The sequence below is a fragment of the Hakea prostrata genome, chromosome 9 (genome assembly GCF_041222555.1).
Source record: "Hakea prostrata isolate BN-2017 chromosome 9, UWA_Hpros_2, whole genome shotgun sequence".
NCBI classification, from domain to species: domain Eukaryota; kingdom Viridiplantae; phylum Streptophyta; class Magnoliopsida; order Proteales; family Proteaceae; genus Hakea; species Hakea prostrata.
The window spans coordinates 19,713,035-19,740,800 of NC_142608.1; the positions used below are offsets into that span (position 1 = coordinate 19,713,035).

General features: G+C 41.5%; 1 protein-coding gene and 1 pseudogene across 1 annotated transcript; both read left to right on the forward strand.

The window, feature by feature from the left end:
* The first annotated feature begins 40 nt into the window (after nt 1-40).
* LOC149004949 (MLO-like protein 12) lies at nt 41-3,094 on the forward strand (annotated as a pseudogene).
* A 17,138-nt stretch (nt 3,095-20,232) lies between these two features.
* Nucleotides 20,233-21,606, forward strand: LOC149004950 (uncharacterized). The gene is made up of 3 exons (XM_089135749.1): nt 20,233-20,287; nt 20,690-20,993; nt 21,096-21,606. The coding sequence occupies exons 1-3, from the start codon at nt 20,233-20,235 to the stop codon at nt 21,604-21,606; spliced, it is 870 nt and encodes a 289-aa protein (XP_088991875.1).
* The last annotated feature ends 6,160 nt before the right edge of the window (nt 21,607-27,766 follow it).

Sequence of the window (27,766 nt, forward strand, 5' to 3'; positions counted from 1 at the left end):
GGTAGATCCCAATTTTGAGAAGAGAAAGAGAGAGGGAGAGATGGCTGAAGAACAGGTTGAATCAACTTTGGAAGAGACACCAACATGGGCAGTGGCTGTTGTTTGTGCAATCCTGATAACCAGTTCTATTCTCATTGAATATGGCCTTCATCTTCTAAGTAAGGTATATGCATGCTTACCAGAACTTCTATCCACGAGTCGCCATTTTGTTATTATTCCTTTCTAAAGAGCTGACAACATAGGTAGAAGTAACTTCTCACTTCTCTGCAGCTACCTTTCAAATATATCCGGGTTAAAGGAACCATACAAGGTTGAAGAACCAAACTATCTACTTTCTTCAATTAAATTTGGAGATAATTAAATCTCTTCTCAAGTCTCAAGTACTGGAGATCTCTTGTTCAAACCCATTTAGGGTTGTTTCTCTGTCAATTTTTAATAGTACATATTACTTCTCACTGGAACCTTGATTTAAGTTGCATCACTTAAATCAATATTGTTTGTTTTCAAAGACAATTAAATGTCTGTTATACGAATTCTGATCGCTCCATGTTGAAGTGCTCTATAATTGATTAATTATTTCAGTTTGTTCAAAGAAACAGAAGGAGATCTCTCATTTGGGCTCTTGTGATAAGATGAAATTGGGTAAGCTGCAAAGGGTTTTGTTTGTTTCTTATTCGCTTAATTTCTCACTCATCTTGGATTCTCCTTTAATTTTATCCTCTTCTTTTGGTTTGGAAAGCAGAGTTAATGGTTTTGGGCTTCATATCCAATCTCAAAGATTTGCATTCCAATTACCGTTGCTCAGACCTTCCTTCCCTGCCAGAACAATACAATTTCAAGTGATGCAGTGGAAGAAACCATTTGCCAAGAGAAGGTATGAATCCATGACATTGAAGTATGTTCAATTCCTCAATCTGAGAATGTTAATTTGTACTTCATTTTGCCATGCACTTGTGTACAGGGAGAAGTTTCTTTTTTGTCCAGCAAAGGTGTCCAAGAGCTGCAGTTCTTAATATTTGTATTAGGCTCCTTTCATGCTCTCTCTTGTCTTCTAGCCTTTGGCCTTGGCATGGCCAAGGTACTATTCTGGATCTTCAATGCATCAAATTTGAAGGGAAAAAAACTAAACTAGTATAAAGTGGTGAAAACCCTCATGAACTCCATTACACTTTGTGATGTTGTGAACTTGTGATTCCCAACAGATGAGAAGGTGGGAGTATTGGGAAGCAGAAACAGCTTCACTGGATTATCAGTTCACCAATGGTAAGCTCGAGGAAGATGAATCACTAGTATATATTCTGTTGAGCCTGCACGGCACCCTTCTGGTACCATTGCAAAAGTAGTTTTTTTGAACTACATTGCCTTATCTTCTTCTACTTTGTTGGCCTGTATGTAAGCTACAACAATTCTGCTTCCCCCAGTTACTTCCTATTGAAGATCTGTGATCAAAGTAAAAAGAAAAATAACCCCAGAAACAAATACTCATGTTACATTTGCATCCTCCGCAGGTTTGCTTTTTAAGACAGTTTGAAGGGTCTCACTCCAGAGAAGATTATTTCACCCTTCGTCATGGATTCATTATGGTAATCCAATGCACATTTATAATGGAAAACACAAGCAGCTTAACATTTGGTATTTATATTTTACTCAATTTCTTCTTCTTCCAGGCCCATTTTTCCGAGGGAAGCAGTTTTGATTTCCAGGAGTTTCTTAAAAGAGCTTTAGATGATGACTTTCATGTGGTTGTTGTGACAAGGTACCTTTTCCTACATGAAGATTCACATTTCTCATACTATACATTTGAAAACACTAATTTTTATTATTACTTTTGCAGTCTCTGGCTCTGGGTTTTCGTAGTATTTTTCATTTTCTTCAATGCTAATGGTATGCCTATCTTTTTCTATTTGCTATTGACACCTTTGTACACAAGTTTAATCCAATTTGACCTCTCTGGTCATGAACAAATTTGCAGGATTCTACAATTACTACTGGCTTCCTTTCATTCCTTTGGTGGTAAGTCCCAACTATTTTGTACTTATGTTTAAAGAATTCCCGGGGGGGGGAGAGAAAAATAAAAGAACTACTTCTAAGCAGATAACACTGGTTACCTATTGTGTTGCAGATGCTTCGTTAGTAGGGACAAAGCTTCAAGTTATCATAACTAGAATGTGTCTCACGAGTGGTGAAACTGCTCCTGTTGTTAGAGGAACTTTCCTTGTGAAACCCAGTGATGACTTCTTCTGGTTTGGCCGTCCTCGATTGCTTCTCCACCTCATGCATTTCATCTTATTTCAGGTAAAACGATCATTATACCGCCCAAGAATCCTATTGAAAATTTCTTTCTAGTGCAACAAGTATCATTGTTCTCCCCTTTCTCATTCTAAATCGGGAGCCTTGGGCTGTGCAGAACTCCTTCCAATTGGCATTCTTCACTTGGACATGGGTTAGTATTTGAATCTGATTAGCTTAATTACTTCTTTTGTTGTTTCATCTCATTGTATTATGATCTAATATTTCAGTTTTACTTAAATTGCAGTACAAGTATGGGTTTAGATCTTGCTTTCATAGAACAACAAGCGACATTGTTATAAGAATTGCTATGGGAATCATGGTTCAACTTCTCTGTGGTTATGTGACACTACCTTTGTATGCTTTGGTCACACAGGTAGAGATCATAATATTTAGGTGCAGATATATACTTTAACTCAACTTCTTTTCTCCACTGATCTAATCATCCTTGCAATTGAAACTTCAATAGATGGGTTTTTCAATGAAGAAGGCTGTGTTCACTGATGGAGTCATTCATGGACTAAAGAAGTGGCATGAAAGGGCCAAGAGGAATATAGCTTCTAGCAGAACCAATTCCACTACCTCTTCTGTACATTTCAGCACTTCCTACGAGGACACTTCAGTATCTAAAGAAGAAGGGGTTGAAAGTGTAGAATTTGATCTTGCATCAACTGATTTCAGAGATAATAGTATAAGTGGAATCAAAGAAGAAGAAAGTTTGAGCCAGAAATGGATGGCCAGGAAAAGTACCATAGAGAGATTAGTTTTCGATGGCAAAATGAGCTTGTTGTTGAGTTACCCTGAAGATTGTTTGAGCTAACTACCTATTGATTCTGATATAGATCGGTATCCTGCTAATTGCATTTGTGAGAAATCTAGTTGCATGAGTCATGATGCTCTCTTGGATCTCGAGATCCTTATTTTTTCATTAACAGCATCTCACATATAGTTGACGCAGATCTTTTGTGTCTGGGCAGGGCATCTTTTCCTACATCCGGCCGCTGGATGCCCTGCCTGTGGTGCTTGGATGTAGACAATTCAAACTCCAAGTAGCTTCTCCGTATGTGTGTTAGGATTAGAGTGATCAATCACATAGTTGAATAGAAGACAAGGAAGAAAGAGACACATATTTTACCCTGGTTCACCTCAATGTGAGGTTACGTCTAGCATTAGGTTTTTCACCATATTCAATGTTCGATTACAAAAGAATATATATAAGCGCTTAGAAACCCTAAGCCACAGTGATTCATGGGCCCAAGCCCATATTGTAAAGAAACTCTAAGTCCCACAAAAACATGGACTCTCTACAGGCTATGGGGGCGTTGCCCCCACACCCCCGCCAGGGCGGCCTCCCCAAACCCCCGCCCCTCTCACTAGGGAGTGGGACCCCAATGTCCGTCGGCAACACAATGTGAAGCACGAGCCATACTCAACAATATATTTGTTATGTAGTTGGTTGTGTAGACAAGCTGCCCATGGCCTATATCCTATGTGGGTGTTGTAATGACCACCATACCCTTGCTCATTTCCAAGGTTAATCCAGGTATAATGGTCACTTTGTATGTGCTTGTGCTCTCCAAGTAAAGTAATACAATTTTATGTTTTGATTTTTCATAAGATAAAAGATTGTCGGTTCGGGCACAAATCGGATCTCTTCATCACGTCATTGAATGAAATCTTTGAATTTATATTGTATTGGTAGAGTACGCATATCAATCAAATGAATCTCAATCTGATGGGAGATTTGATCGTGATTTTCAGATAATGTTGAAAGAGAATTGGCAAATTATGATCAAGAGTGTATTATCAATTTCAAACAAAAAAGAGAATTAATAACTACTTTAAATAAATAATTAAACTTTATTACCATCAAAGAATTGGCTTAGTTGGCAGGGATCAACACTTTTTTTAATGGTAAAATTGGCAATTACTAAAACCTCTTTATGAATAAGTCACAAGTTCAACTCTTCTTGGTGGTATGTTTTCCGCCGTCTGGCGTGTTATTCTCCACCGTCCGGCGTGGTGCTCTTCTCCACCGTTTGGCGTGGTATTCTCCCTTTTATGTTGGTGATTGGCCTCCCCTGTTCCTACGTTTGAACCACTGTAGCAAGTGTTCTGTTGTTTCTTCTCACCCCTCAAATGGCTTCATCTGAACATTCCAGTATCCCTTTAGGTACTATCATTTCACTTCAGTCTCAGGGGGCTGGATTTGACTCCCATACACCTCCTCCCACTAATGATAGTTCTAGTAGAACGGATTATAGCTCTGATGACTCTGATGATGAAATAAAGCTCGATGCGGCGGATGAACTGAGGGTTACAAAGTCTTGGGAAAATACCTTAGCAGGATGCGTTATGGAAGGTAAAGTCTTCAGGAAGCAAGCAATTACAGAAGGGCTCCTGGGCGCTTGGAATACTTGTCACAAAGTTGAGGTTACTACTCTGGAAAATAGGAAAATTTTGTTCCAATTTCAGCATCGTTTCGACAAAGAAAATGTGGTGAAGGAAGGGCCCTGGATGGTCGCCGGAAATCTTATTATCTTAGAACCGTGGAATGAGAGGAAAAAGTGGGATTTCAAATTCTGTGACTTTTTGATTCAAATACATTCCTTACCTGTTGAACTCCTAGATCCTGTGATCATCATGAAATTAGTTAGGAAGATGGGGGAAACCAGTTCAGTCATGCTGGTAGATGGTATGCAGTTCGGTGCTTAGATCTCATACCTAAGAGCAAGGGGTGAGAATCAATGTTTTCAAACCTCTCAGAGTATGTCTTAGAGTCACAAGTTCTCAGGGGCTGGCGGTGGAAGCTGCAGTCAAATACGAACGTCTTCCTACGTATTGCGACTTCTGTGGGAAGATTGGACATGAAGAAGGACGTTGCATAAAAAAAATTTGAAGATTTTAAAATGCATCGCAACACCCATGGTTGCAGAGAGTTCAGTCTTTGCAAGGAAAGACCTAAACCGCAATGTGTGGGAGAAATAAGGGGCATAACCACTGAGGCAAGGCTTATCAAATCAGCTAAGATCATCTTCTCAAAACAGTACTCCGTGGAGAATGAAGGCTCTAACTTTGATGTACACCTGAGAGAGAGATTCCGGTCACCGGTGTTGGGAGAGGTGACCGATTTCCAATGTCCAACTCTGAAGACCTGGGAAGAGATGAAGAAGGTACTCTGAGAAACAGACTGATATTTCCTACGACCAATCCTAGAATCCAAGCTGCCGCGGGTGCGACTTCCAGTAAGACCTCTCTGCCCCCTTTCCGTTTTGGTGATAATTTTGAAAAGGAAGTTCCTAAAAGTCCTCCCTACTATTTCCCTAATCCAAACCAGCCAGCCTTGGGAAATTTCTTCCTAGAATCCAGAGCTACCATGCCTGTGGCGGACAACCAAAATTAGCTCCCCTTACCTATTCAAAATTACTTGCGCAGCTGTCCTGACCATTCTCCTGCAATTCTATCCCTTTTAAACCACCTGGCAAGCAGTAATTTAACCCAATAAAATGAACCAGCTTTGCATATGCCATCCTTATCTTCATCTTTGGTGGCCCACCTACCTGCTGCCCCAACGCAGCTTGCTATTACAGCTGGCCAATCTTGCAACCAGCTTGAGCCTTCCCCTCCTCCAAGTTATGGGCCTCCATCTGCCCAACTTTTGTTAAGCCCACCTAAACCCCCTTTTGATAACCTCTCACAAACCAAGCCCATGTGTCATGTAACCAACCAAAGCCTCCAGTGTGAAACCCAGCCCTAACCTTGACCCGGAAACCTTGTTATTTGTAGGTCCGATGACCCGAAGTAAAGTAAGAAGTCAGCTTTGGGCCATCCCAGTAGAGGACTTGGTGTCTGGCTTTGAATCCATGAAGGTTGATGATGAGGTTCTATTTATGGAAACAGAATCCTGTTGAAGATCTAATTAGTTGATGGACTTGGAGTGCTCTCTATCTTGGTTTGAAGGCATTTCTACCTACTAGGTAAGTCACTTGACTTGTGTGCAAAACCCCTTTAGGTTTGGATTTGATCTGGGCCTTCAATTCCCTGTTTTGGCCTTGCTGTCTGCATTGGTCGACCGATTGGTCGATCGGGCCCGATCGACCAATCCACTCGACCAATGGGTGCTGTCTTTGGCAATTAGGTTGATTCTTGCTCTATTTAAGTCTAACCTCGAGTCCACTTCGTATTTGCTGCCTCCAAACCCTCTCGGAACGAACCAAAGACCTCTGCAAGTCATCTCTCTTGCATCCTTGGAGTTTTCTTGGCGGATCTTCGTCGGAACTCTTCTTTTTGCATCAAAAGGTATGTCTACTCTCTCTTCTTCTCCTACATCTTTGTTTTTCTTTCCTTTTTGAGTTGAGACAGTAGAAGAGATGCTGCATCCTCTGTTGCAAACATCTCTCGAACATGTTCTCATGATCATCCTAAGGATTTAAGGCTAGAACAATGATCTTAACCATGATCATTGCAAGCTTTTGAAGGATTCATGATCAAACCATGATTTAATCTCTGTTAATTTCCTAATCTGAATTCCGATCTCTTTGGATCTTCTTTCATTGATCATGTTAGTGGTTAATGGTTGTGTTTTCTTTCTATGATCCATAATCTATAGAATTCTAGTTGTTCTCTTCTACCTTACTATGTGTTCTTCATGATGCATGATAGTACATATATGGTAGGTTTTATTTCCTTATTTAGATTTATGCTTCTAAGCCTTATTCTATGAAGACCTATGCATGTTTTCATGTTTTCATTACCGAAAGCAATGATCCATCCTCCTATTGTTCTTGTCCTTGTTTTCTATTTCAAAATTCATCAAGATCCATGTTTGATTTATTTATGGTAACTTTTTGTTTCCTAATTTGGATCTTGATACCTTGATTTGATTAGTGTTTTGAGGTCCCCTATATGCTAGAATACTACTGATGTAGTCTACCCCTTGATTAGTACCCTTTTGAACCACCAAATTCGGATTTCATATCTCAAAACTCTGATTTTCTAAGCTATTGTCTGCATTGGTCGACTGATTGGTCGACTGGACCACTCGACCAATCCACTCGACCAATGAGTACAAGCAACTCCAGAATTGGTCTGTGCTTTCGGATGCTTTGCTATATTTTCTGTTAGGGATCTTTCCTAATATGTTGTATATACTTGTTTAGGACCTTCTTCTCAAGTTTGCCAAGATCTTACTTGATTTCTTAGGATTCTTTGCGAGTTATAAAAGGTAAGGATGGTTATTTCCTTAATTACATAGATAGCATGAATCTAGTTTCTATATTTGAATATCATTAATATGTTTCCTAAATTAGATTCTTACAATGATATTCTACTGTTGCATAACTTTGATTACAGTAGCATTACTTATTCATATTGAATTGATTCATGTATGATTTACTTACCAATGTTATACAAATGATTGTAAATATTGATTTCTTTCCATATATGGAGTTACCATATATGTGATGATATGAATTGATGCATGTGTATGCTTACGTATGGTTTGGAAAGGAGAGGTGTCCTTTTGACATTTCTGTCCTTGGACTACTACGGGAATATTATGGGATGTTTCCGGAGATGCCCTCTGGACACCTTCCTAAACTGTTGGATGACATATATAGGATTGTCTAGTAGTGTTTGGCTAGGATGTCCTGTTATGTCGACCCTAATCGGAGGGGTATTGAGACCGAACGACCCGTGGTAGCAATGGGGATTCATGGGCGCTCAAGACCGGTAACCAACCCGTGAGAGGACAGGAATCACATTGTGGGGGCCATTTATTGGTAGGGTTGCATATGGTTAGACTTGGGCTCACGGGCTCTTAAGACCGGTAACCAACCCGTGAAAGGACGTGAGAGCTTCCCGTTTACCATATGTGGATGATCAATAGGGTTGGTGAGTCCGTAGTCAGGGACTATGAGGACTCTAGTGTGAAGGATACCGGAAAGGATCGTCGGGGACGAGGAATGGAAGTATCTGGATCCGACTTGATGTAACCAAGTAGAAGACTTGCATTTGGCTAGGTATTACCCCGACATGCGCCGGTACTTATACCAAATGGTTGTGAGAGAGTGTGTTGACTTAACCCCCGCCAAGGTTTGTCCCGAGGGATGAAGGACCCATTACCAATCGGTCGCCCGAGATATCTTAAATGGTTGGAGGGAATCCAAGATATCTTAAATGGTTGAGGATGTGAGTGGACTTTCCTAAAGAAGTACGGTGCTATGACTTAAAGCATGTTTGCCAATAGAGACCAGCATACATAGAGTTAGAATCATTCATTCATTGTTTGTCTCATATCATATTGCATTTATGTTTGTTCGGAATTCTGCCATTTATGTTATTATGGATTTTAATCGCCTTACCGAGTTTCTTTGAAACTCATTCCTTTATTGTACAATGTTGTTAGACTATCCTGCAGGTACGGAATACTATGACGGTCCCTATGAAGAAGCGCAAGGCGAAGAGGCATATCTCCGGGGAAGGTGATTGCGGTTACCACAATTACTCTGAAGATTCCACGGGTGGTTATGCTCTGTACGATGCTTAGTCCGACCATTGAGTGGAAGCGTCCTTGTGCTATCTATGAGATCTATACTTACAAGGATGTCGTCTACAAAGTGGAGAATAATTTAGTTACCCAATGTACTTGCTACTTGGGATTAGCTTTTATCTAGTTTATTCTTTCGAGCTACTTTTCCGCTGGATGTAAAGTGGGATTTTTGCTTCACTTTACTTATCCGTTTGACACTCGATTATATCTATTATTCCGTTTCGTTTATGATTCATTCTTTCATTATTGGATCTATGATTTATCTTCCGCACTCTTGTTATGGTTGTTCATGATTATGTTATTGTTTATGTGGGAGGTTGATCACTCGATACCCGATCTTCGGGCTGTGGATCACACTCTCGGGTATGCCGGATAGGGTACCGGGCCGGGAGGGCGTGATGATTGGTATCGAGCCCAAGGTTCGAGGAGATCCTAACCACAAAAGGCAACAACTGAACATTCTCGAGTCATTGATCTGAAGTGACTCTTCTACTCTTAGAAGTGAATAATAGAACACTGAATTAGAAACTTGAACTTTGAGGCATAACAGAACATTTCGAATAACATACCATAATTATACTTGAACAAATGACACTAATGCAAGGAAAAGAAAAGTGCATAACATACAATAATTAAAGAGAAACAAAATGAACTTCATTAATTTCAAAAGTTTTTACAATGATTACATCTGAAATGCATAAATGGGAAATCCTAAGGTACAGTCTATCTAGGTGATCTACTCCGATCTCTATATGCTCGAACTCCTCTCGCTAGGCGAGTCACCCGATGCTCTATCCTCGTCTGTCGAGACTCCATCCTCTCGTACATCTGCTCCTGTCCGACCTCCATCCTCTCTAGCATGGAAGTCATCGATCTCATCTGTGCACCAAGATCCGAAGTCTCCGGAACCGCATGTGAAGGGCCACCGCCTCGAAGTGTGATGAAGGAAACTCGTGATGCACGGGCTCAGCCTTGCGCATATCTCAGTATCATCTCCGGCCTGATCATCACTATCGGGACCGATATCCTCTCCTCCATCCTCTGATCCCTCATCCTCATCCTCCGATTCATCATCATCCTCACCCTCTGGACCAGGAGATCTCTCTAACCGATGTAGTCTCATCCGTCGAATGGTCCGAGTCCCAATGGGGTATCCCCGTGATCTAGTGTCCATCGGAGTATCCTCGAAACTCACCCCGAAATGCCCGAAGATCAAAGTCGAAGCCTCCCATAGCAAAGGTTCCGCATGCTAGGCCGCAGAACTAAGTCCAAGCATGACCTGCTGAATGATGTAGGAGAGATCGATCTCGAAGCCCATGTAGATGCGGTAAATGACCAAGGCCTCCATCACTGTGACCCGATGGTGATGTCCGGCTTTCGGCATGATGTTCCGGCCGACTATGCGACCGATAATACGTGCGAGAACCCGTCATCCGTCCGCTAGTCCACGGTGTGAAGCATCGGCGGCTATCCCATAGCGTAGAGCATATCTCGCGAGCTCGTACGGCATCGGATGGCTGTCCGTGTGCAGCTCCTGCAGGTATCCACACACACCGTGGGTAGTAAGGGACCTGCAAGATCTCGGCCGGTGTCCGGGTAGAGAAGCGAATCTGAGTCTGGTGGACCACCGCTCCCGAGGACAAGTCCGAGTGGATGTCCCCGGCCCCGAGCCTCCTCTGTGTAAGTAAGGTTGCTGAAGAACAACCTCACTAGCTCCGGGTATACCGGCAAATCCTCGGTGAAGAGGTGAGTCCACTGTAAAGTGTCGAACCTCTGCCGGATCCTGAAGGCTCTGAGCTGGCGTAAGTGAAGTAGACGCCCCATCTCGATGTTACAATAGCTGAAGTAGGCCTCGTACGCAAACCTCGGCTCCGAGGTGTGTCAAATAGGTCCGGTCTCCTAACCTCCTCTCCGGGCTCGAAAGGAACCCGACCTCTGCCCCCGAGGCACCTACGATGCGACCTCGACCTCTACCTCCTCCTCGTCCTCCCCTCGCATGATGTATCCGTGGAAGAGACAAGAGACAATTCCAATTAGTGCTTTGTTTCAAGATTTGAGCCAAAAGGGTATTTTCGTAATTTTTCGGAAAATTTCAAATTTGGGGGAAATTTGATTTGAACATACTAGCATGTGCACAATACTTGGAATTTCATGTCTATGAAGTTGTTTTGATGAAAATCGATCAAAAACATGGATTAAAGCGAAAAATTCAGCAAGAAGAAATTTGGGGATTTTGCAATTTAGGTCAAAATTGGATTTTTGAAAAGTTGAAATTGGTTAAATCAAATTGTATGGACCTATCTACAATGTCATCTTGAGCATGTAGCATTTGATCTCGTGCGAAAATTTCAAGCGGTTTGAGAGAAAACGAAATTTTTCTAAAGATATCGATTTCGGTATAAAACTTTGCGAGATGAGCACCAAATGTGTTAAAACTTGTTGTCTATGCATGTCATTGTGTTTAAAACCTAGGGAATATGTTTCTAAGCATTCCTAAGCATGATTTCTAGCATTGGATACAAGTAAAGCATGGTTTTATTGAAATGCAAGCATGAGAAGATGAAAATGGAAGAAAGAATGAGAGATTTACCTTGTTTGTGAAGATGGTGTGTTGTGTTGTTGTTGTTGAAGCACTAAATCACCTCAAGAACACTTGTGGGAACTCTTGGATATTTTCCCTAGAGCTCTCTCACCTTTGGAAGAAGTTAGAATGAGGTTGGAATGTGGAAATGAGGCTTATAATGCGAATTTTCGTATTACTGTCTTCATTGGTCGATCGATTGGTCGATGGGTCACTCGACCAACCACTCGACCAATGGTCACGGTGACCTCATTTGCTGTTGAATTTTTGGAAAATGTGATTTTTGCCTTATGGAATATTGTTTGATGACTATATGGATATATTTGAGCATGATTTAAGTTTTCAAATCATTTGGACTTGTGGTTTATGTTGAATCTTCAAAATTCGGTATTTTGATGTTCTCGGTTTTTGCAGAATGGTTACTCGAGAAGTGGGCGTGGTGAATCCAGTGGTCATGGAGGTGGTGAAATACCTCGGGGAGGTGGTGAAGTACCTCATGGAGGTGGTGAGATACCAAATGCTGATCGGGGTACTCATGAGATCCCCGGTGCCCCGAATGTTGGAAGTTTCGGAGATATTGCCAATATTATGGGCAATATGATGCAGCAGACAAGCAGCTCGGTTCAACCGGATGTTGGTGGGTTTCATGACTCTGCATAATGAGACCCGGGCTGGTGCTAATGTGAATCCTCATGCCGCAGTCCCGAATGCGGGAGGTTTAGCTGGAACTCCTCATACTCCCTTGATGGAGAGTTTTCCAAGATGCAAGTACCCACTTTTACTGGTGTTACCAAGGACCCCTTGTTTCCTAACAAGTGGCTTCGTGAGTTGGAGAAGGCTTTCCGGCATCTGCAATGCTCGGAAGCTCGAGAAGATTTTGTTTGCTTTGAGCGTGAAGTTGCAACAAGAAGCCGATGCATGGTGGATCTCCACTCGTCCTGTTTTGGAAGGTTTGCATGCCGGAGTTGTAACTTGGGAGTTATTCAAAGAGGCTTTTTGTATGAACTACTTTCCCGAGGCGGTGAAGGATGCAAAGGAAGCTGAGTTTATGATTCGACTCAAGGAACTTTGTCTGTGTTGGAGTACCAACGAAGTTCGAGGAGCTTCATTTCTTTGCTCCAGATTCTTTGAAGGAAGACCTCGCCAAAGCAAAGAAGTTCTTCAAAGGACTAGCGCCCCCGCCATTAAAGCTTATCTCACAGTCCAGCCTATAGTGAGCTATGCTCAAGTGGTGCGTAACTCGAAGAAGTTGGAAGAAACAGAGAAGGAAAGTGCTCGTGTGCAAAAGCCTTGGCGATCAAGGAATTCTGGTTTGGTGGATCGCAATGACCGTCGTTATGTGAGACCTACACCCTACCCCACTCCTACCTTTCAGGCTAAGAGTGTAGGTCGAACACGGGTTTTCAGCAGCCCGGCCGGTTTAAACAATATGGCGGAAACCGACCACCAGCAAATGCAAGTGCAAGTGCAAGTGCGAGTGCAAGGCCTTTTGTTCGAAGTCCTCTGTTGCAGCCACCCCCTGTTGGATCCGGCAATCCTGTTTGCTTCTCGCGGCAAGCAAGCTGGTCATTTTGCTCGTGCTCAGTCCGAGCGGCACTGCCCAAGACCTTGCCCAGGTGGTGAAGAGTGCTCCTGCTCCTCCCTCGGTAGAGTTTTTCGGTATTTCCGATCGAGCAGGATCCAAGCCATGATGTGATTACGGGTACATTGTTAGTCGCTTCTATTTCTGCATTTGTCTTATTTGATACGGGTGCATCTCATTCGTTCATGTCATCTCGCATTCATCAAGAAGACTAACCTAATCCACGAGAAGTTGTCTAGTTGTTTATTGATTAGTACACCTCTGGTCCTGTTTGTGAAACTAGATAAGGGGTTATCTAAATGTCCCGTGTTGATTGGTGAGAAGAACTTGGAAGCCAATTTTGTAATTCTTGACATGAAGGACTTCGATGTTATTTTGGGAATTGATTGGTTGACAGCCCATAAAGCTGTGTTCCTTTGTTCCTCAAAGAAGATTCAGTTCCATATTTGTGGAAGTCCGGTCTTTGAATTTCAAGGTGAAAAGAGAAGGGTTTGTAAGAAGGTGCTTTGTCTGACTGATGCAAGTCTATGCCCTAGTGGATGATGCTTCATCTGAAGGCAAGGGTATAGTGGAGAAAAGAGTCGACTTAAGTCGAGTTGTCCTGCGACTTTGTTGATGTCTTCCCTGATGATCTATCGGAGTGCCTCCCGGACGAGAGATGTCGAATTCTCTATTGATCTCGTCCCCGGTGCCGCTCCTCGTATCTAAAGCTCCGTATAGGATGGCTCCTACCGAGTTGAAAGAGTTGCAAAATCAGTTGAATGAGCTCATTGATAGAGGTTTCGTGCAGCCTAGTGTGTCACCTTGGGGAGCTCCGGTCTTGTTCGTCAAGAAGAAAGACGGTAGTATGCGCTTGTGCATCGACTACCGTGAGTTGAATAAGTTGACTATCAAGAATAGATATCCACTGCCCGAATCGATGATCTCTTCGATCAGTTGAAGGGTGCAGTTGTGTTCTCGAAGATTGACTTAAGGTCCGGATATCACCAATTGAAAGTGAAGTCTAGTGATATCTTCAAGACAGCTTTCCGAACGCGGTATGGTCACTACGAGTTTAGAGTCATGCCTTTCGGATTGACCAATGCTCCTGCGGTGTTCATGGACCTCATGAACCGAGTATTTCATGATGTGCTTGATAAGTTTGTGATTGTTTTCATTGATGACATCTTGATCTATTCGAAGAGCGAAGAAGAGCATGCGAGTCATTTAAGTTTCACTTTGCAAAGGTTGCGGGAAAAGAAGTTGTTTGCGAAGTTTAGCAAGTGTGATTTCCGGCTTAAGAGAGTGGTTTTCCTTGGTCATGTAGTTTCAGCCGAAGGTATTCGTGTCGATCCTGAAAAGGTCCAAGCTGTGGCTGATTGGGAGAGACCCGAAGTCGATAACGGAAATAAGAAGTTTTCTTGGATTGGCGGGTTACTACCGAAGGTTTATTGAGAACTTTTCTCGATTGGCTGCTCCTATGACTAAGTTGACCAGGAAAGAAGAGAAGTTTGTTTGGTCCGACGCCTTTGTGAGAAGAATTTCCAAGAGTTGAAGGATAGATTGACAAGTGCCCCGGTTTTGACTATACCTGATAGTTCCGGTGGTATGACAGTTTATACCGATGCGTCAAAGATTGGTTTGGGTTGTGTACTGATGCAGCATGGCAAGGTCGTAGCCTATGCTTCTCGGCAATTGAAGGATTATGAGCGGAATTACCCCACTCACGATCTAGAACTTGCCGCCGTTGTCTTTGCTTTGAAGATTTGGAGACATTATCTTTACGGTGAGAAGATTGCCATTTTCACGGATCATAAGAGTTTGAAATACTTCTTTACCCAAAAGGAGTTGAACATGAGACAAAGGAGATGGTTGGAACTAGTCTCCGATTATGATTGCGATATTCAGTATCATCCTGGGAAAGCAAATGTTGTTGCCGATGCTCTTAGTAGGAAGAACCAGAAGAAGACTTTGGATTTGAATGCTTTGAGTTTACCATTGTGGTCTTCTATTGAGAATTTTGATTTGGAAATCGTTCCTGAGAATTCTGATTTTATTCTTTCTGCCATGACGGCAAGATCTGGTCTTAGAGATAAGATTGTTGCCCTGCAGAGTTCTGATCAAGCGTTTTTGACCAAAGTTGAGAAGATTTCTTCGAATCTGAGTCGGACCCGACTTTGGTATATCCATGGATGGTGCTTTGTTATTTAGAGGAAGACCGTGTGTGCACCAAACGATGAAGTTAAGAATGAAATATTGAAGGAAGCACACCGGTCGGTCTTTCTTCAGTACACCCGGAAGCACCAAGATGTACAAGGACTTGAAGGAACATTTTTGGTGGATTGGTCTAAAGGCGGATGTTGACGATTTTGTTGCCAAGTGTGAGACTTGCCAACGTGTGAAAGCCGTCCGACAACCTCCATCCGGATTACTTCAAACCCTTCCTATTCCTAGTTGGAAGTGGGAAGATATCTCCATGGACTTTGTGACTAGCTTGCCTCGGACAAGTAAAGGCAATGACACTTGTGTGGGTGATTGTTGATAGGTTGACCAAATCAGCCCATTTCATTCCTATGAAGATCACTCATACTCGGATAAGCTAGCCGGGCTTTATGTGGATAATGTGGTTCGTCTGCATGGTGTGCCTTTGAGTATTGTTTCGGATCGTGATCCTAGGTTCACCTCAAGGTTTTGGAACAGTTTGCGAAGGCCTTGGGAACCCAATTGAACTTGAGTACAGCTCATCATCCACGGTCGATGGACAATCCGAGCGGACAATTCAGACATTGGAAGACATGCTCGAGATCTTGCGTGGTGGATATGGGTGGTAATTGGGATGAACACCTAGCTTTGGTTGAGTTTGCCTATAACAACAGTTATCAAGCAACAATAGGCATGGCTCCATTCAGGGCTTTGTATGGTAGTACTTGTAGGACACCTTTGTACTGGACTGAGACAGGTGAAAGAAAAGTCTTAGGTCCTGAGATGATTGAAGCTACAAGTGCTATGGTAGATATGATAAGAGAAAGGATTAAGTCTGCCCATCGAGACAGAAATCTTATGCTTGATAAGAGAAGGACCGATTTGGAATTTCAAGTTGGAGAGAAAGTTTTTCTCAAGGTCTCACCAATGAAGGGTGTGATGAGATTCAATGTTAAGGGTAAGCTTAGCCCTCGTTACATTGGACCTTTCGAGATTTTGGAAAAGGTTGGACCCGTTGCGTATCGATTAGCATTACCTCCGTCTCTTGCTGGTGTGCACAATGTGTTTCATATTTCGATGCTCGAAAAATACATAGAGAATCCGGAACACATTTTGCAGCAAGCACCTGAAGGACTTAGTGCTGATTTGACCTATGATGAAGAACCGGCCGAAATCCTGGATAGGAAGGACAAGCAGCTGCGGAATCGCGCCATTCCTTTGGTGAAGATTCGGTGGAAGAACCATACCCCTGAAGAAGCTTCTTGGGAGAAGGAAGAAGACATGAAGGAGAAGTTTCCTTACCTCTTTGGAAGCACAGTACGCTTTCAATTTCGGGGACGAAATTTCTTTAAGGGGGGAGAATGTGAAACCCAGCCCTAACCTTGACCCGGAAACCTTGTTATTTGTAGGTCCGATGACCCGAAGTAAAGTAAGAAGTCAGCTTTGGGCCATCCCGGTAGAGGACTTGGTGTCCGGCTTTGAATCCATGAAGGTTGATGATGAGGTTCTATTTATGGAAACAGAATCCTGTTGAAGATCTAATTAGTTGATGGCTTGGAGTGCTCTCTATCTTGGTTTGAAGGCATTTCTACCTACTAGGTAAGTCACTTGACTTGTGTGCAAAACCCCTTTAGGTTTGGATTTGATCTGGGCCTTCAATTCCCTGTTTTGGCCTTCTTTATCGCATTGGTCGACTGATTGGTCGATCCGGGCCAGTCGACCAATCCACTCGACCAATGGGTGCTGTCTTTGGCAATTAGGTTGATTCTTGCTCTATTTAAGTCTAACCTCGAGTCCACTTCGTATTTGCTGCCTCCAAACCCTCTCGGAACGAACCAAAGACCTCTCGCAAGTCATCTCTCTTGCATCCTTGGAGTTTTCTTGGCGGATCTTCGTCGAACTCTTCTTTTTGCATCAAAAGGTATGTCTACTCTCTCTTCTTCTCCTACATCTTTGTTTTTCTTTCCTTTTTGAGTTGAGACAGTAGAAGAGATGCTGCATCCTCTGTTGCAAACATCTCTGAACATGTTCTCATGATCATCCTAAGGATTTAAGGCTAGAACAATGATCTTAACCATGATCATTGCAAGCTTTTGAAGGATTCATGATCAAACCATGATTTAATCTCTGTTAATTTCCTAATCTGAATTCCGATCTCTTTGGATCTTCTTTCATTGATCATGTTAGTGGTTAATGGTTGTGTTTTCTTTCTATGATCCATAATCTATAGAATTCTAGTTGTTCTCTTCTACCTTACTATGTGTTCTTCATGATGCATGATAGTACATATATGGTAGGTTTTATTTCCTTATTTAGATTTATGCTTCTAAGCCTTATTCTATGAAGACCTATGCATGTTTTCATGTTTTCATTACCGAAAGCAATGATCCATCCTCCTATTGTTCTTGTCCTTGTTTTCTATTTCAAAATTCATCAAGATCCATGTTTGATTTATTTATGGTAACTTTTTGTTTCCTAATTTGGATCTTGATACCTTGATTTGATTAGTGTTTTGAGGTCCCCTATATGCTAGAATACTACTGATGTAGTCTACCCCTTGATTAGTACCCTTTTGAACCACCAAATTCGGATTTCATATCTCAAAACTCCGATTTTCTAAGCTATCATCTCGCATTGGTCGACTGATTGGTCGACTGAACCACTCGACCAATCCACTCGACCAATGAGTACAAAGCAACTCCGGAATTGGTCTGTTTCGGATGCTTTGCTATATTTTCTGTTAGGGATCTTTCCTAATATGTTGTATATACTTGTTTAGGACCTTCTTCTCAAGTTTGCCAAGATCTTACTTGATTTCTTAGGATTCTTTGCGAGTTATAAAAGGTAAGGATGGTTATTTCCTTAATTACATAGATAGCATGAATCTAGTTTCTATATTTGAATATCATTAATATGTTTCCTAAATTAGATTCTTACAATGATATTCTACTGTTGCATAACTTTGATTACAGTAGCATTACTTATTCATATTGAATTGATTCATGTATGATTTACTTACCAATGTTATACAAATGATTGTAAATATTGATTTCTTTCCATATATGGAGTTACCATATATGTGATGATATGAATTGATGCATGTGTATGCTTACGTATGGTTTGGAAAGGAGAGGTGTCCTTTTGACATTTCTGTCCTTGGACTACTACGGGAATATTATGGGATGTTTCCGGAGATGCCCTCTGGACACCTTCCTAAACTGTTGGATGACATATATAGGATTGTCTAGTAGTGTTTGGCTAGGATGTCCTGTTATGTCGGACCCTAATCGGAGGGGGTATTGAGACCGAACGACCCGTGGTAGCAATGGGGATTCATGGGCGCTCAAGACCGGTAACCAACCCGTGAGAGGACAGGAATCACATTGTGGGGGCCATTTATTGGTAGGGTTGCATATGGTTAGACTTGGGCTCACGGGCGCTTAAGACCGGTAACCAACCCGTGAAAGGACGTGAGAGCTTCCCGTTTACCATATGTGGATGATCAATAGGGTTGGTGAGTCCGTAGTCAGGGACTATGAGGACTCTAGTGTGAAGGATACCGGAAAGGATCGTCGGGACGAGGAATGGAAGTATCCGGATCTGACTTGATGTAACCAAGTAGAAGACTTGCATTTGGCTAGGTATTACCCCCGACATGCGCCGATACTTATACCAAATGGTTGTGAGAGAGTGTGTTGACTTAACCCCCGCCAAGGTTTGTCCCGAGGGATGAAGGACCCATTACCAATCGGTCGCCCGAGATATCTTAAATGGTTGGAGGGAATCCAAGATATCTTAAATGGTTGAGGATGTGAGTGGACTTTCCTAAAGAAGTACGGTGCTATGACTTAAAGCATGTCTCGCCAATAGAGACCAGCATACATAGAGTTAGAATCATTCATTCATTGTTTGTCTCATATCATATTGCATTTATGTTTGTTCCGGAATTCGCCATTTATGTTATTATGGATTTTAATCGCCTTCTTCGAGTTTCTTTGAAACTCATTCCTTTATTGTACAATGTTGTTAGACTATCCTGCAGTACGGAATACTATGACGGTCCCTATGAAGAAGCGCAAGGCGAAGAGGCATATCTCCGGGGAAGGTGATTGCGGTTACCACAATTACTCTGAAGATTCCACGGGTGGTTATGCTCTGTACGATGCTTAGTCCGACCATTGAGTGGAAGCGTCCTTGTGCTATCTATGAGATCTATACTTACAAGGATGTCGTCTACAAAGTGGAGAATAATTTAGTTACCCAATGTACTTGCTACTGGGATTAGCTTTTATCTAGTTTATTCTTTTGAGCTACTTTTCCGCTGGATGTAAAGTGGGATTTTTGCTTCACTTTTTTTTTTTTTTTTTGTGAATGTGTTTTTTTTTTTTTTTTCGTTTCGTTTATGATTCATTCTTTCATTATTGGATCTATGATTTATCTTCCGCACTCTTGTTATGGTTGTTCATGATTATGTTATTGTTTATGTGGGAGGTTGATCACTCGATACCTGATCTTCGGGCTGTGGATCACACTCTCGGGTATGCCAGATAGGGTACCGGCTGGGAGGGCGTGACATCCAGCCCACTACAGACATTCAATTCCCACCCCCTCAACGGTCTATTAATTATCCTTTGGCCCAACCCACTTCACAGAAATGGAATAATTTGACTATAGCCGAACCTTCAAGAGTGATGTCCAAGGGAAGAAGAGGCCGCCCAAGGAAATTACCAGTGGAGATCTCTGATTCTTCTACTCTGATGTTGGAAGAGAACTTGCATTTTTTAGAATCTGGACCCGTGGAGACTGGGGTTTATCAGTCCCACGGGTCCATATGAAGATCATCAGCTGGAATTGCCAAGGGCTGGGGAGTCCCCGGGCAATTCGTGCTCTTTTAAATCTCTCCAATTTTGAGCAGCCTGATATTGTTTTCCTGGCTGAAACTAAAAGTCACTTGAATAGGATGCTGAAGATTAAAAGAAGGTTAAAATTTGATGAATGTGTGTGTGTGGATGCGGTGGGCTTGTAATTTTTTGGAGAAATGACATTCAAATGAAAGTAATTTATGCTGATGCTCATATTCTTGATATGGAAGTAGTTGTTGAAGGTAAGTCCTTTTTGACATGTGTGTATGGAAATTTAATTAAACACCTAAGGCAGAAGGTATGGGATCAGCTTATATATGTTAGCTCTCAGAGAAATGGCGCTTGGCTATGCTTAGGGGATTTCAATAGCTTTCTAAACTGGCATGAGAAAGTAGGTGGCAACAAGGCAGGTGGTAAAGATTCTAGACAATTTCAAGAAATGGTCTCTCAGTGTGGTTTGATGGATCTAGGTTCAAATGGGCCCTGTTTCACGTGGAATAATAGGCGAAGAGGGTCGGAGAATATCAGAATTAAGTTGGACCGAGTATTGGCTAATGCAAGGTGAAATTTATTATTTGAAGATGCGGTGGTTATTGTCAATCCGGCTTATTGTTCAGATCACAATCCAATTGTTTTGGATTCAGATGGGGGTAAAGTAAGGGGGTCTCGGCCATTTAGATTTGAATCCATGTGGTTGAGACATCCACGGTGTAAGGAAGTGGCAGCTAAGGGTTGGAGCTCTCTTGTTGGCAGCAGTAATACTCATCCATTTGTCTTGAAATCTGAAAATTGCAAGAAGGAATTCAAGAGATGGAACAAGGTAGAGTTTGGCCTAGTCCAAGAAAAAATTAAGGACTTGAAGCTTCAAATTGGTTTGATTCAAAAAAGGGCAAATTATGTGGAGTGTATGGAAGAAGAAGATAAATTGAAGGAACTTCTTGATGAAGAGTTAGCTAGAGAGGAGATGCTTTGGCACCAAAAATCTAGGATTGACTAGGTCAAATTGGGCGACAAAAACTCTGGATTTTTTCATGCCTCTACCATCCACAGGAGGAAGAAAAATAGAATTTTGAAACTTAAAAACCCGGATGGGTTGTGGACCTCTAGTGAGAGTCAATTGGATGCTATCCTTTTCGATCACTTCAGAGATGAAGTTTCTTCAGAGGGTATTTCACAGGTGGCCTTGGCTCAAGCATTGGAAGGGGTACAACCGTTTGTTCATGATGAGTTAAATGTGGAGCTATGTAGAGTTCCTAATGATGTGGAAATTCTCTCTATTCTTAACTCCATGGGTCCTCTTAAGTCTCCGTGGCCGGATGGTTTTCCTCCCATATTTTTTCAAAAATTTTGGGATATCACTAAAGAGGAGGTTTGCAGTCGTGTGAAAGATTTCTTTGTCAGGGGAATTATGCCTAAAGATCTCAACTCTACTTTTATTTGCCTTATTCCCAAGTGCCTAATCCAGAAGTGCCTGAACAGTTTAGGCCTATCAGCCTATGCGGAGTGGTGGTCAAAATTATCTCGAAGATTTTTGCAGAAAGACTCAAAAATTCTCTTTTAGGTATTATTTCCCCCTCCCAATCGGCATTGTTCCTGATAGGCTCATTTCAGACAATGTTTTTATGGCTCATGAGATTTTTCATTATGTGAAACATCGAAAAAAAGGGAAAAAGAGATTTCTTGCCATGAAGTTGAATATGCGTAAAGCATACGACAGGCTTGAATGGCCTTTTATCAGAGTTGCTCTACTGAAATTGGGCTTTTCTTCGAAGTGGGTTGATATGGTTATGGAATGTACTTCATCAGTTTCATACACGTTGTTGGTCAATGGGGTGGAGAAAGGCTCCTTTTGTCCCTCTCGCGGCATTCGACAAGGTGACCCCCTTTCACCATTTATTTTTATCCTTGGATCCCAGGTATTAAGTTCTATTATGGCTGTGGCAGAAGATCAAGGTTTAATCAAAGGCATCAGTGTGAAAAACAGGGCTCCCCGCATTTCCCACCTCCTTTTTGCTGATGATTGCTTAATGTTTTCAGAAGTTAATCTTCATCAGATTACCCATCTTAAAGCTTGCATGGACCTGTATTGTCAAGCCAGTGGTCAAGCTATCAATGAAGGCAAATCATCTTTTACTTTCAGCCCTAATACCCCTATGCGCTTCCGAAGATGGTTCTCTAGGGTGCTCAAAATTAAATATGGCGAGGGTCCATCAAAATATTTGGGTTTGCCTGCTGATTTTGGAGTAAAGAAATCGGTTATTTTCAAAGATGGGGGAGAAAAGGTTGGTAAGAGAACTCTAGGGTGGAAAGCCAAGTTACTTTCTCAAGCTGGGCGTGAAACTTTAATTAAATCGGTTGCTTCTGCTATTCCTTCTTACGCAGGGTCCCATTTTCTTCTACCAGTGGATCTTCATAATGACATAAGGAAATCAATTTCAAACTTCTTTTGGAGTCTGAAGGGAGATGAGCACAGGGTGCATTGGATGTCTTGGTCTAGGCTTTGTAGATCCAAGGAAAAGGGAGGTCTTGGATTCCACGATCCTATTATTCACAATCGGGCATTGTTATCCAAGGTGGCATGGCGTCTTTGGGCTTTTCCTGATTCTACTTGGGCAAAGTTCATCAAAGCTGTGTATTATCCTCATTGCAGTTTCATGGAAGCTAGGAAAGGTTCCTGCTCCTCTTGGGCGTGGCGAGCATAATCAAAGGCCAGAGAAATTCTTAATATGGGGCTTATCTCTCTAATTGGCAATGGAGTTAACACCCCTATTTGGAATTCCAATTGGATCCCAGACTCACCTAACTTTAGGGTCCTCTCGGATAAGCCTACCTGGTGCTCAATTCAATGGGTTTCCGATCTTATCGATCCCACCTCAAGATCTTGGAACATGAACTCATTACAATTTTACAACCCAAGAAGTTGAGGCAATTCTAAAAATTCATCTTGAGCGCTTACCAGCTGATGATACTGTAACATGGGGAGGTGCTGCCAATGGTGTGTTCTCAGTAAAGACTGCTTACCATTTGCAATGCAATCGAAGGGACTTTCAAGCTTTGCTTGCTCCATCTTCTTCTCGTAGCCACAGTTGGGAAGATATTCCGGCTAAATCTTGGAGGAAGATATGGAGTGCTCAATGCTACCCTAAAATCCGATCTTTCCTGTGGAGAGAAATGAATCAAGCATTGGCTACAGGTGAGAATCTGCAAATTAGACAAATCAGAGTTGACCCTACCTACATCGGATGTGGGAAGGAAGTGGAATCGATCGATCATGTCTTATTCAAGTGTGATATGGCTCGAGCAATCTGGTTTGGTACAGGTCTGTCTGAAGCGGTAGGATTACAGGAGCAGAGATCTCTGAGAAGAATTATTAGCGATTGGGGAAAACTGCCTTTTCCAGATTCGAATGCTAGCAAGGAAGCCTTTCAGCTTGTTCTCCTTTACGTGTTGGTTCTCTTGGCTAGCAAGATATGACCTGTGCTTCAATGGTTTGAAATGGAACCCTGATCGAATTGTTGAGAAACCTTGGAATGCTTACCATGATTTTGGGAGGATCACTCGTACTTCAGGGAACGGTGGCAACGAAATCCCTAGGATGTGGCTCCCTCCGTTTGGCTCTGCAACAAAAATCAACACCGATTTTTCTCTTTTCTGTAGATGAGGAGCGAGCTGGTATGGGTTTCATTCAAAGAAACTCCTCGGGTTTATGCCTGTTTGTTGCGCCGATCCCTGGTGCCTTTTCTACCATCTTCACAGGTGAAGCCCTTGCTTTTAGAGAGGCGATTTTCTGGGCTGAAAAGAGAAGCTGAAAAATGTGATTTTTGAGAGTGATTCTCTTAACCTGATCCACTGTTTTGATGACCCTTTTCTCCCTGTTGAACGAGATGCCTTTCGCGTGGTAGAGGATGTTCGACAATTGCTTGCTTTTGAACCGTCTTGGTCAGTTCACTATGTTTCTAGGTGGGCTAATTTGGTAGCCGATTCCCTAGCTAGGAAGGCCCAGTCTGTGGCAAGTTGGACTGTGTGGCCTAATTCCGTTCCTTGGCTTCTTGAAGCTTGTACTCAGGATGTCTTGGCTTTTTCTTGCCAGTTCTCTAATTAAATATCAGTTTACCAAAAAAAAAAAAAAATGTATAATAGTTCCCTTCACCCACATATAAAAGCTCCGTTGTACCAGAAAAAGAAATTAAAGAAATTCCATAGAAAATTAAAACCTGTAAAGTTGCAGAAGATTTGGGAGAAAGCTTTACTCATGGGTAATGGGTGCTTTAAAATCTGTAAATGTATGTTTACTAAGAGCTTCATCTTCTTTCAAACTCTATCCTGTAGCAGTTAGTGGATAGAGTTTGAACAAGTCAAAAATGCATTTGAAATTCGAATTGAAATTTGGAAGAATTAAAAATTGTGTTTTACATCAGTTCAGTTTCCTAACAGCCCCTCTAAAGTGAAAGATGAACATCTGTGAAAACTTATGTTTGATGTCTAGGGACTGCACTCTTAATAAAGCTTTGGTAAATATATCATCAAGTTGATCTTTGGTATTGAGGAACTTAACTTGCTACCTGCCCTGGCCTATTAAATGCTGGGCAAAGTGAAAGTAAACTTCGATATGCTTTGTTCTTGTATGGAATAGTGGGTTGTGCATTAAGTATCAGCTCCCAAATTGTCACACCATAAAACTAGTGGATGAGTGATTTGAACCCCAAGTTCACCTAGAAGGGTATAGTAACCATACGAGTTCTAATGTGGAATATGCTATGGCCTAGTATTAAAATTTAGTTGATGACTGAGCTGTAGTGGACTGTTTTTTAGCTGATTAGGAAATCAATTTATCCCCCATAAAGACTGCATATAAGGATCTTCTATTATCAAAGCATATAGCCCAGTCAGCATCACTATATGCCATTAGACGTGTATTGGAACTCTCTAACAATAGTAACCCATGATTTAAGGTTTATTTGAAATATTGTAGGATTCTTTTCACAGTCTGCCAACATTCATCTGTTGGCATTTTTTGAAATTGACAGACTTTGGTTAACTGCAAATGATAGGTTAGGCCTTGTTAAGGTGACGTACAGAAGTATATTGAAGCATTACTCAACGGAGTTCCTTGTGACACAGAAAGAGGTGTGTTGGTGTAGCTATTGGTATATGAACTGGTTTGCTGACTCCATTCATTCCTATCCTTTGTAGGAGAGCTACTATATATTGTTGTTGAGATAGAAGAACTCCTTCAATGCCTAGAAAATAATGCAAGTTTGCCAAATCCCGTATTGCAAACTCTTTTTGTAATGTAGCTATTATTGTTGCAAGTAGTGTAGGATCCAATCTAGAGACAATGTGTCGTCGACATAAACCAAAAGATAAACTTTGTGATTTCCCTGGCATAGGATGAATGAGCTTGATCTATTTTTGAGCCTTCAAATCCTAGTGCAAGTAAGTAACTACTTACTCTTTGAAACCCAGTACGGGAAGCCTATTTCAAACCATAAAGTGATTTTTGAAGTTTGCAAATGTGAGTTGGTTTCTCTTTTTCTGTATATCCAAGGGATTGCATCATATAGACATCTTATGTGAGTGACCCACGTAAAAATGTGTTGCTAACATCAAGTTGTTTTAGCTACCAATTAGATGTCATCACTAATAAGAGAACTATTCTTACTGTTGTGGGCTTTACAATTGGGTTGAATGTTCCTGTATAATCGACCCATCCGTGTTGCTTATAGCCCTTTGCCACAAGGCATGCTTTATAATGTTGCACTATGTCATCCGCATGGCTCTTGATTTTGTAGACCCACTTGCAACTCACTATATTGTAAAAGTTGTGAATATTATTAGAGTCAAGGTTTTATTGGACAATAAAGCAATAAACTCATCTAGCATTGCATCACACCAATTAGCATATTTATTCTCCTTTGTGAAACAAGTGGGCTCCTTCTCCATACTTGACTCAACCACATTTTGCTGAAGGCAAGGGATATTTTGTTGAGGATCTAGGATTATGCCTAAGCGGCATGTGGTGGGTTCATTGAGATGCTTGTACTTCTTCCAAGGTTGTTGGTTGAGGATGTGACAACGGGTCTTTTGAACCTATACCACTCTATGCATATAGCTAAAACATTATCATTAGGCAATAATGTTGGGGTTGCATTATTAACATGTGAATTAGGGTGTATAATTGGAGTAGGGGACTGGGGAAGAGTGTGGGATGCACCAAGTGCAGCACTACTGCTTGTTAAGTTATTTATTGGGAATGTAGGCACTAAAATTACAGTGAACCATAGCATAGGTGAAGGAAGCATAATAGACACTTTGAAGTTAAAGTCATAAAAATAAATTTATCTTTGTTAAGGAAATACTTTGTCAGCATTGCCACATCAATGCCACCTCAACCTCCATTGGTTTTGATGATAACAAACATAAGGTACTAATGTGTACTTTGAGTTGTGTGTGCTTAGAATCAAGCCAAGTGCAATGGAACAAGTTTGGCTCAAAATTAGATGTCCAAGCCCAAGTGAAAACCAAATCAAGCTGGATATAAAGATTGAGCCAAGATGGACATGAGGACTTGATGATTAAATTGAAGACTTGAAAACTCAAAAAGAATCAAACTCAAGATGAAGACCTTAGGGTTAGGACACTTCACATGCATATAAACATGTACTTTGCATTCATTTCATTATAAAACATGTGCATAAGGTCATTAGAATGGCCTAGGACAATCTAGGAGTGTCTATGTGAACACAGGGTTGGTTAGGAGACCAAAAATCCCATGAAAAGTGTAAGTCCAAGCTTGTTGTCCCAAATGGCTCACTTTACATTGAACTGCAAACCGGCGCACCATTACATGGAAATGGCTCACCATTACATTGAAAGGCATACCGTTACACCCAAATGATGTGCTCTTTGAATATGTTTGCATTACAGAGACCAAGCAGATTGGTCCATTTGGCCAAAATGGTGCACACCGCCTTGATCGGCACGTCGTCTGGTCCAAACAGTGCATCGTTTGACTAATTAAAGACCATCAACTAGTTTTTCCCAACCAACGAGCCGTTTCAGTTAGAATATGATTGTTTTCTATCTGTTAGGACTTGGGCCAAGGCACTTGAATGTCATCTTTTTAAGCACAACCACCCCAATTTGAGAGCCTCTACAAAGTACATTGCACATCCACTTGCTTTACACTTCCAAGCTCTCAAATCTTACAAAAACTTCTTATGTTATTTCCTTTCATCTGCATCTACTCTTTGAAGATCATTCCAAGGAATAAAAAAAAAAGCTTATAGAAGTAAGGTTGACATGATTGAAGGCATTTGGGGCATTCAAAGGTGTCGCAAATCATTTCTTGTAAGCATTTGTTCCATTTCCATCACACTCACTTAAGGGCTAAAGTATCACACCCCTTGATAGGTAATACCTTTCCCTATCTCTTGTAATTTGTTGTTGTAATTCTAGTCTAGGTTGATTAGAATTTGAAGAAAGTGTTATTTCCCATTTACAAATATTGTAAAGGGTGCTATTGTTCAAGGTAAACAAAGATTGTAAAAGAGTGCTCTTGTCCTAAACCAACAAACACTATAAGGGTTTGATTATCTACCCATCATATTGAAAGAGAATCACTAATGAAAATCTCTCTTGAGGCCAAGAGAAGAATAAACATAGACTTGCTAAGTCAAACCACTCTAAAATTGTGTGTTATGGTTGATTGTAGTTGTTTA

What these genes read in the sequence shown, in the direction of transcription:
- LOC149004950 (XM_089135749.1), top strand. Translation starts at nt 20,233, where the DNA reads ATGAAAGTAATTTATGCTGATGCTCATATTCTTGATATGGAAGTAGTT. An exon ending in TATGGAAGTAGTTGTTGAAG is followed by an intron (nt 20,288 to 20,689) that starts GTAAGTCCTTTT and finishes TTTTGGATTCAG; the next exon opens with ATGGGGGTAAAGTAAGGGGG. An exon ending in AAGGAACTTCTTGATGAAGA is followed by an intron (nt 20,994 to 21,095) that starts GTTAGCTAGAGA and finishes TACCATCCACAG; the next exon opens with GAGGAAGAAAAATAGAATTT.